Source organism: Nicotiana tabacum, chromosome 12 (genome assembly GCF_000715075.1).
Source record: "Nicotiana tabacum cultivar K326 chromosome 12, ASM71507v2, whole genome shotgun sequence".
Taxonomy (NCBI): Eukaryota; Viridiplantae; Streptophyta; class Magnoliopsida; order Solanales; family Solanaceae; genus Nicotiana; species Nicotiana tabacum.
The window spans coordinates 98,057,930-98,069,146 of NC_134091.1; the positions used below are offsets into that span (position 1 = coordinate 98,057,930).

The 11,217-nt window shown below is 36.4% G+C and overlaps 1 protein-coding gene across 1 annotated transcript; it reads left to right on the top strand.

Annotated features, from left to right (window-relative positions):
• Positions 1-3,431: 3,431 nt before the first annotated feature.
• Positions 3,432-10,190, top strand: LOC107785917 (pentatricopeptide repeat-containing protein At2g03380, mitochondrial-like). The gene has a single exon (XM_016607332.2). It carries the CDS (start codon positions 3,633-3,635, stop codon positions 5,739-5,741), a length of 2,109 nt encoding a protein of 702 aa, XP_016462818.1. The 5' UTR covers positions 3,432-3,632; the 3' UTR covers positions 5,742-10,190.
• Positions 10,191-11,217: the final 1,027 nt, after the last annotated feature.

The window sequence follows — 11,217 nt, forward strand, 5'->3', positions numbered from 1 at the left end:
TATCTTTTGAACTTATGCGACTGAACTTAGAATGAAACTCTAAGTTGCCTACGTACCTCGGTGAAGAGGATCAAGTCATACTGTAGTTCAGAATAGGTGATTTTTTTATATGTCCTAAACTTTTGCCTAGGCCGCATCTTTCGACGTTTTCAACCTAGCAAACTCGTTTTTTAGGGCCGTACACAGTTTATACTCTTGCGGTCCAGGAGTAACATACAATTTATGCTCTTACGTTAAGTAGCGTAGTAATTTGAAGATTTAGCTCAAATTTTAAGAGCTTCGTGACTTGAAGATTTAGCTCAAAGTTGAAAGAGCTTTGCAACTTGAAGTTTGGCTCGAATTTGAAAAGATTTGCGACTTGAAGTCTTTGCTCGACTTTGAATAGCTTTCGACTTGAAGACTTTTCTCGGATTTGAATAGCTTTACAACTTGAAGATTTTGCTCGAATTTGAAGAGCTTTACATCTTGAAGTTTTGCTCGAATTTGAAAAACTTTACGATTTGAAGTTCTTGCTCGACTTTGAAGAGCTTTCGACTTGAGTTTTTGCTCATATTTGAGGAGCTTTGTGACTTGAAGACTTTGCTCGAATTTGAAAAGCTTTACGCCTAAAAGATTTAGTTCAAAATTGGGGAGCTTCGTGACATACAATATATTCTCATGTGCCAAGAAGTATTATAATTTGCAGTTTAGGCTCGTGCGTTGATGAGCATTACAACTTGCAGTTTACGCTCGTGCGTTGAGGAGCATTATAACTTTCAGGTTAGGCTCATGCGTTAAGGAGCATTATAACTTGCAGTTTAGGCTCATGCGTTAAGGAGTATAGTGACATACATAGACTCTTCGATTTCATTTTCGAATGAAAACTTGCCCTCATCCTCGCCTTCTTGTTCTTCTTCTTCATCGTAAGGCCCAAAGATAGGTAGCTCTTGGTCTCCACATGGGTCCATACTTAGTTCCATATCATGAGCACGAGTTTCTAGTTCTTCAAATGTTTTCGGCTTTATGCCTTGTAAGATATAGCGAAGACCCCAATGCATGCCTTGAATGCATACTTTGATGCCAGAAGTTTCGCTAAGGCAATATTTGTAGTTAAGGCTTAAGCTCCTCCAGCAATTGATGAAGTTAATAACTGGCTCATCCTTTCGTTGACGAGCGTTTGTAAGTTCGATCATACTTACGATGTGTCTTGTGCTATAGAAACGATTGAGAAACTCATGCTCTAACTGCTCCTAACTATCGATGGAACCATATTCGAGATTTGTGTACCAATTGAATGCACTACCTTTAAGAGATCGAACAAATTGTTTGACAAGATAATCACTGTACGTTCCACCATTGTTGCAAGTTTCAACAAAGTGCGCTACATATTGTTTCGAATTTCCCTGGCCGTCAAATTGTTACAACTTAGGAGGTTGATAACCAACATGCATCTTCAAGTTATCAATTCTTTGCGTATACAGCTTTGCATATGTGAGAGATATTTTGGATGTCAACTCAGGATTATCTTTGATAGCCTCCATGATATAGTCCTTCAATTTCTCAACGGGAATCAGACCTTCAACGGAGACTTGGATCTCCTTAGTTGTTGTTGCTTACTTTTCGGATGAGTCTCCTTTCTCATGTGACCTTTGAAGATTTAAAGGTTCTTGTGTGGATTCTTCTTCTACTATACTATCCAACTTATTTGTTAACTTGGAAAGTTTAGCATCTTGATCTTGCACGCGCTTTGACAAGGCTTCAACGACTTTAGTCAAATTTTCAAGTTGTCCGTCTATCGTAGAAGCTTCAATAACCATTGCTTGCATGATCGCCGTAGAGGATGAATAATGATATGGATCATTATTGGGATAGAGCTTAGATGTCGCGTTAATGTTGACTAGAGTAGATCCAACGCTCAAGTCATCATCATCGGCTTGCATGAAAGGTTTCTTGGACTTAGATGAACTAAGTTGGGCAAGAACCTTTTCTATCCCTTTGGCGACGTCGTTCCCTTTTTGGGTCGTGCTTGTAAAGGATCTTGCTCATTTTGAGGATGAAGATCCAAATATAGGGGTTAATGTGGACGACACTTGGAGTGCTTGTTGTCCTAAAGATCTTGCTTTCCTCCTTGTAATCAGGCCATAGCTTCCAAAGGTAACATCGAAGGTGCTTTCCACATCAGCGTAGAACTTGAAATTAGTAGGCTTAGTGGACGTTGATCTGGAGTTGATTTTCTGCTAAGCCATTTCGATATTCTTGAACTTTGGTGATTGAAAAGTTGAGATGAGAGGTAGAGATTGTCCCACCGGGCGTGCTAGAATTTGGAGACAATACATTGCGTCTAGAAAATAATCGAGACCAAAAAATATTGCAACAATCGTAGAGTGTTACAATCTTTATGGTTCCTCTGATTCTACTTTTTCAATATAAATTTAAGGGCATTTGAGCTTGATCTTGAACCTATATTTATTGCCACAGATGATGATCTTGGATTCAACTAGCACAAACTTTGATTTGAACTCGTACTCCTTGAATCTTGATTTGTTCTTCGTTTTTGAGCTTGAGCTTGAACTTGGTTTGTTCTTCGTTCTTGAGCTTGAACTTGATTTGTTCTTCGTCCTTGAGCTTGAACTTGATTTCTTGAAGCTTGAAACTTGTGGAGAAATTTTCAGCGTTTGATCCACGAGCTCTTTCTTGCTTCTTGTTATAACTTCTGGTGTAGTTTCTGGGTTATGAAGACCCATATTTATAGTTGTGGGAGGGAAGAGTTATGATAAGAACAAACTCTTTCCGACCAATCAGATTGAAGAGTGATAAGGCCGCATTTGATTGGCCAGAACATGTCACTTGCACATTTGGCGCAATTTCATTGGCCTTTTAATGTGACTTGGCATGGCTTGTCATTTTGACACGTAGCATGATCCTATTGACTCTTCTGTTTGACTTGGCGCTCCACGTCATTTGACACGTGGCACCAAACTGGGCCTCTAGGAAGATGACATCTTGGGCTTAATGAAGTGGGCTCATCACTTTAGCCCAATTAAATGGGTTAGCCCAATGGATTAAGACTTATTTATTTAATCCATATGTATTGGACTTATAAAATTAATTCAATTATATTAGCCCATAATATTTATTTGGCCTAATATATCTTGCATTTAAATATAGTCTAAATTATTTAATAAATTTAATTCTAATAAAATTTATATGTCTACCACATGAACTTGACTTAAAAAAAAATTAATGAAAGCATTTGTGACTAAAAGCATTTATTTCGCTTGAGATACTTCTTAAATAATTTTTTCAATATTTCACCAGTATTTTAGACACTAAATTTCAGTAAATAAAACAAGGATTAAATTTCTTAATGAAACTCAAATGTGCGTAATATAAAGTTAAATCATCAATTAACTTGAATTTTGTTAGTTTATCCATTTGAGCTTGTGCTATCTCTCAGTAGTATCTAAGAAAAAGAATGAAAAAGGAAAAATAGACATCCTGATTTTATATATAGAAAAGAAGTAAATTAAAAGAAACAATTTTATGTACTTATTAAGTTTTGAAATATTCAGAATACGCCTGCGTAATAGCGGGAAGCTTGTAACTGAAAAATCAAGAACCCAGCCAACCCCAGCGGCAGTGAAGGATGAAGTATGAAAATTTTCATTCAACTGCAAAAACAACTCTCTCACTTCACTCAATATAGAGCTTTTACTTCAACAAGAATCAGCCAAAATTTCCTGCCGAACACCATAGGCACCGAATCAAGCTTGGCATCAATATCATCAAACCCATGTTTTGCACTTCTGAGTCTTTGCAGAACCCTCTCTTCTCTCAAAAAAATCCATGCCCTTTTCATAGTTCACGGCGAAACGCATGATGTCCTCTTAAAAACAAAGTTAATTAGTTTATATGGACTATTTGGGCACTTAAAGAATGCCCGCAAACTGTTCGATGAAATTCCAAACCCAGATCTTTTTTCTTGTAAAGCAATGATAAGATGGTATTTTATGAACGATAAGTATGATGAGATTATTGGGTTTTATAATTTCATGAGAAAAGGTCTCACTTTGTTTGACAATGTCGTGTTTTCAATCGTTTTAAAGGCTTGTAGTGAGTTGTGTGATATTGATGAAGGTAGGAATTTGCATTGCCATATTGTGAAAGGTGGAAATTCTGATAGTTTTGTGTTGACTGGGCTTGTTGATATGTATGCTAAGTGTGGAAAGGTCGAATCTTCGCGTGATGTGTTTGATGATATTTTGGATAGGAATGTGGTTTGTTGGACTTCAATGATTGTTGGTTATGTAAAGAATGATTGTGCTGAAGAAGGGTTGGTTTTATTCAGTAGGATGAGGGATGGGTTGGTTGAAGGTAATGAATATACTTTGGGGAGTATAGTAACGGCATGTGCTAAATTGAGAGCTTTACATCAAGGGAAATGGGTTCATGGGCATATCATAAAAAGTGGGATTGAACTAAATTCCTACCTGGTTACAGCTCTGGTAGATATGTATATGAAATGTGGAGCTACTGCTGAGGCTCGTGTGATTTTTGATGAGCTTTGTGCAAATGATTTTGTTACGTGGACAGCAATGATTGTTGGATATAGTCAAAGTGGCTATCCAGATGAGGCACTGAAACTCTTTACAGACGAGAAATGGCAAGGAATATTGCCTAGTTCAATCACTCTTTCTAGTGTACTTTCGGCATGTGCACAGTTGAACAATCTGAAGTTGGGAAAATCAGTCCACACTCTCAGGATTAAGCTAGGATTGTATGAGGCTACTGTGACAAATGCTTTAGTGGACATGTATGCGAAGTGTGGTGCAATGGCAGATGCTCGTTGCTTATTTGAGAACTTCGCACACAATGATGTAGTTGCCTGGAATTCACTTATTTCTGCTTATTCGTTGAATGGATCTGCTAAGGAGGGTCTGATATTGTTTCATAGAATGAGATCTAAACATCTTCAGCCGGATGAATTTACAATGGTGTCTGTCCTATCAATTTGTGCTTCACTTGCGAATCTTAGAGTTGGTTCTTCTTTTCATGCTTTTATTATCAAAGAGGGTCTTTTATCGTCTAATTTATATGTAGGTACTGCACTTGTTAATGTGTATGCTAGATCTGGTGATGCAAAATCTGCTCGTGTTTTTGATGAGATGACAGATAGGAATGCAGTGACGTGGAATTCAATGATAGGTGGCTATGCAATGCAAGGGGACTGCAGGAATTCCTTTGCGCTTCTCAGTGATATGATCAGGGAAAGTTTTGAACCTAATGATATAATCTTCACTTCGATACTATCTGCTTGCAGCCATAGAGGGATGATAGAGGAGGGATGGAGATTTTTCTATACAATGTGTGAGGAATATAGGTTTGTTCCTTCCATGAAGCACTATACATGTATGGTTGATTTACTGGCTCGTGCTGGAAGGCTTAAGGAAGCCCTGGATTTCATTGACAAAATGCCAATTCAACCTGATATTCCGGTGTTTGGTGCTTTTCTTCATGGATGTGGTATTCACACCAGATTTGACTTAGGGGAGGTGGCAGTGAGAAAAATGCTGGAGTTGCTTCCTCATGATGCTTGTTATTATGTGCTTATGTCAAATTTATATGCCTCTGATGGGAGATGGAGTCAGGCTTATCAAATGAGAGAGTTGATGAAGAGCAAAGGTTTGAACAAGTCCCCTGGGTGTAGCCAGGTTAACATGGATTGCGAAAACGACTGTCTGAGGGTGTCATCTATTGCTTAATTATTTCCGAGGAACATTTGACATTAGCTGCCTGGAATGATTATCCGCCCTCGGAAGAAGTTAGCATCATACCTTGTTGGGGACTATTAAAATAGCTTTTACAGAAACATTTGCCACAGAAACCTTAATCAAGGGTAAATTACAGCTCTCGTTGACTGCAGGCAGAACTTGAGTGAGTTCAAATTCAAAATTTTATCCACTTCAATCTAGTTGCCAGGTTAACTGAATTGAAGTTTTCCGACATGGACAGTGAGGATTTTATATAGCTAATCCCAACTTGCCTGGAATTGAGGATTTTCTTGAGCCGAGGATCTTCCGGAAACAGCCTTTCTACCTCCTAAGGGTAGGGGTAAGGTCTGTGTACACACTACTCTCCCCGGACCCAAACTTGTGGGATTCCACTGGACTTGTTGACGTTGCCGAGCTTGAAACTTAAGGAGCCACTTAGGATGGTTTTTTGGCTCTCAAAACTTTGTGGAGAGAGAACTTTTAGGGGAAGATTGGATATACATGAATCTGAAGATATTCCTAGTATTGCACGTTAGCCTTTGGAATTTGGGTTGAGAAATGTTGGCTTGTGAACCTGTAAGCCTTTAAACTTGAGGATGGATCTCTCTTGAAGGTGCTATCACTGTATTCTTCTACACTATTTTGCTGATTGAAAAATTAGCTATGGAAATTCTGGACACAAGTGTTGAATGCTATGCTTGGCAGAATTTCTGGCAATTCGAATGTACATCGATCTCCATTGTGTGACTAACATTATACCCTAGACGAGATTGTTCTTAGCTGATGGTTCTCAGACCCTCATGTGGAATGACATTTTTGAGTGAAAAATACAGAATAATCGTGCTACCCTTGCAAGAATTTCTGATTTGGATGATGTTACAGTAGCAGATTTCTTTACCCCGCTTAGATATTACTCAGACCTAAAGGAGATTTTGTAAGTAACTACTCATTGGAGTAAATTCATTGACACTGAGCAAGTTTCCTGGAACAAAGTGGCTAATACTGGTGCATCTCTGGTAGCAACCAGTTAGAACGGCTGTATTTAGTAACATTTTCAGATGTTTGAGTAGAAAGCTACACTACAACAAAGATCGAGTCTCCCCTATCTACATCTTCAATTTTCATTTTCACTCTGGCATGGACAGTACAGACATGTAATGCACTTCATTCTTTTGAGTAATATATCTGGATATACATACATCATGATACATTATCAATACTGGAATGGATCAGTAGTCAAAAGATTAGATTTCCGATCTTTCTTGATTCAGTTTCAGATGGTTTAAAGGTGAACACTACCTTCAAGATCACTGTTTTAGCTTTGAATGAGGAAACTGAAAGGCAAGTTGGAGTACCCAAGTGGTGCATTACTTAATATTTTGCTAATTCTCCATCCACCAAGAAAACTAAGGGGTCGTTTGGCAGAGTGTATAAGAATAATGCTGAATAAGGTGTATTAATAGTGTTGGTATTAGTTATGCGGACATATTTCTTATCCATCGTGTGGTTTGATGTATTAAAGCATTGCACAATTTCTAAAAGAATTGTTTGTTTACAAAAATACCCTCATAAATCAGTCCATCATTTATCTTTTTAAAAGAAACATATATTGAGGAATGTTTTTATATGAAAAAGGTTTAAAAAAATTATTTGATTTGTCTGCTTATATTGTAGTATAGAATCGAATATTTATTTATAAAAAAAGAAAATATGTTAAGTATTTATTTATTTACTAGGGATATAATTTCATTTTCCGCTTTCTTGGATTATTTCAAACTCGCATTAATATAATAGCATATTTCAATCAAGAATAAATTTTGAAGGATAAATTTGTCTTTAGCTAAGCTAATGGATACATTAAAACCCATTTCATTGTTAATATCATGATTTCTTATGCATTAGTTATGCATAGCATAATACCACATACGGTGTATAACTAATGTCACACCTCCTTTTTACGGGAAAAGGGAAGGAGTTTTTCCGATTTAAATGACATTATTGAAATGAGATTATTTTATTTTATTTAAAGAGTCGCCACTTGGAATGATTAATTACGGCGTCCCAAGTCGCCATTTATTTTTAATCCCAAATTAAGGAAAGTTTGACTCCGTATAAGTCTGTGAAACACAGAAGACCGGGTAAGAAATTCTGTTAACCCGAGAGAAGATGTGAAGCACTCCCAAATTCTGTGATTTTAGCACGGTCGCTTTACCATTACACTCGGCTTAATTATCTGATTATTACATGTTTCAAACCTATGTGCATTTGAACCTTTTACCACTTTTAACTATATATTTTGAACCGCTTAAAGTATTTATGGAATTGTTTTAAAACAAGTTACGATGTCGCACATCTGTTGTTTATACATATCGCAAATCGCGCCACGTGAAACGCGCCTGCAATTTACAACATTTTTATTTTATTATTATTTGAAGTTGTAGGTCAAGTCACATAGGCGTGCACTCGAATTTGGGATTAAATGTATCATGACTATGCCACGAAAACTGTACCCATAATCACAATAATTTATTATTAATCGCGTCTAAAGCAAGCTACGATGTTCATATATTGTTTATTTTCCCAAGTTTGAGATTATTGTGACAAGTCCAGAATTATGGAACTTTCTTTGTGGGCAAGTGTGCGTTTCTTTCATTACTGAAAATTAAGAACGAATGAACAAAGGTCAAGATTCTAATGCCCATAAGATAAACGGCATCTGGGTGACTTAATTAACTAAAGTTGAAACTAAAACAGGCATCGGTGCTTTGATTGGTAAACCAAATTGGGCCAAGTTGACGTACTCCGGGCCCATGAATATTTGAAATAAATTACTCTATTATTATAGTAAAAATAGCACGGGCTAGCCAGTTTTCGGATTGGTAATTCAAAAATAATCAACATTTGCAAATTTATTGAAAAATAACTACTATTTTGCTGCAACACGGACCGGTCCAGCATAATATAATAGAGATTGATGCAACTGTATATGAACTTCCAGCATATTATGCTAGAACTCCAACACGCGAAAAGTTCCAGCATAATATACTGGAGATTGGAACACCTGTGTATGAACTCCCAGCATATTATGCTGGACCGGTATATTATACTGGAACTCCAGTATATTATGCTGGAATATTTTCCGGATCTTGAACAATGTTTTCGTTCAGATTTATCTTTACATGAAAAATGACAAAATTTCAATTACTTTTGAAACTGTGGCTATTTTTCAATTACCACTTGTAAATCTAGCTATTTTTGAATTTCTCCCATTATTGTAGAGTCTGATGGACTCTCATGGGTTGCCTTGTATAGGCGATATACTGGGCCTAATTATTTATAGAATAGTAGCCCGTTAACTTGTTAACACTTCAATTGATTTTTCACGTGATAGCAAACTTGATTATTAAAATCAGAAACAATTAACAAGGCTCTAAACATCAATGCATGAGTATACAGATCACACGACTATTTTATTATATCAACAACAACAACAACAACGACCCAGTAAAATCTCACTAATGGGGTCTGGGGAGGGTAGTGTGTACGCAGACCTTACTCCTACCCCGAAGGAGTAGAGAGGCTGTTTCCGAAAGACCCTCGGCTCAAAAAAACAAAAAGACAAAAGGACAAAAAGGAGACAATATTAATATCACAACAACAATCATAGGAAAAATAGGAACACCATGAAATCCAGAAGAAAGATGCAAAGCAAAGGGAGACAATATTAGTAAATATTAGTATCACCAAAAATTAGGAACACCATGAAATCTAGAAGAAAGATGCAAAGCAAAAGCGATAGCTAGTAAATAGGACATGCACTGAAAAGCAAAATAGTAAGACACAACATTGCCACGGGCTATCTTAGACAAAAACCCTACATGACTATTTTATTATATCAAAGCTCTAAAAGGGAAACATTACCCTAATCAATTATTGTTGGGGATTAGTTATTCCAGTTGTTCTTAGCGTGAAATTATAGCAATGTATACGTGCTCGACCAATTTTATAGCATGAACTAACCACCTAGTAGGAAATTCAGATTAAGACTAGATGATTACAAATTTAATGCCATAACAACTGAAATTAAAAATACAGACCACACGTGTGTATACAAACCATAAGCTGTAACTCACTAGTTCTACATTCTAACTTCAATATCAAGCTATCATAAGATGAACTTCAGCAGCCTTAAGATAATCACAGGATTCAAACATCCAACTGATGCATACGACTTAATTGAAGATTATACCTGCGTGGCATGACTTTCAATACAAACAATCACATGAGCTCAAACGAGTTTTAATCAATCTCACAGATTCATAATCATTGACAGAGTTTCAATTTTCTCGCTTCTAATCAATAAACTATCCAACTACTGAAATTCTCAACTGAATCACATTTGCAGCATTAAGTATTGATCAGAAAAGGAATACAAGCAAGTAGAAAAGGAATACAAGCAAGTTTCAGGATTAGGCAAACTGAATCCAGGAAATTAGGTATAAACGCATCATGAACAAATCAATGTGTCATCCATAGATTCAGAGAAGAGAATACAGATGAAGATTTACATACCTAAAAGCAGAAAACAGTAGAGAAATGACCAAATAAAGGTCTGGACTCCAAAGAACCAAGCTCGGCTACAGTGAACAGCAGAAACAGCAATTTCTTCATACACAAACAACTTTCAAAATCGAGAAAGTTTGCAACAAAAGGTAGAAATTGGAAACAACTTTGAATTTTTTTTGTGTTTTTTTTTGTGTTTTTTTTCTGTTTTTTCAGCTTTTGAATTTCCAGATCCAGGATTTTAATTCAAAAATTCAGGATGCTTCTATATGCTAAGAGGCGTGTGTGTGAGAGGAGTGTCTATTGCGTGTGTCCAGAATTCTGTGTGTGAGTCCTTTTTTATAACTGATTTTCAGATTCTCTTTTTGTTAATTCCTTTCTTTTCAGTCCTTTTTTATTTTCTATTTTACCCCCTCAAATACTTGTTTATTATTCCCTCAGACCCCAAATACCTGACCTGCTCACTCTTTTTCTTGCAAATTAGTCCTTTCCCTATCTCCTGGAACCTTCTAGGTTGTTAACAACAAATATTCCCTTAGTTTAATTCCAAAATCACCCTTTAGACTCTTGCTTAACACCTGACAGCACCAAATAAATGCCTGGGCTTCAAACTACAGGCCCAAGATCAAAGCCCAAACCTTCAAACCCTTTATAGACCTAAACTACTTACCCTAATTATGAAACGGATTTCTGAACTAAACAAATAATTTAAACTACATATTTAGACAACCATTAAACTGTTAAAAACGAAATAAAAAACTCTTAAATGACTAATTCATGCCCCAAAAACAGTGTCAAAACTCAAAAACTACCAAACTAACAATCAATTCAAAACTTAATGACTAAGCATAGAAATAATACACTACAACATAAAATGGGAATTACTAATCGATTATGCAACAAC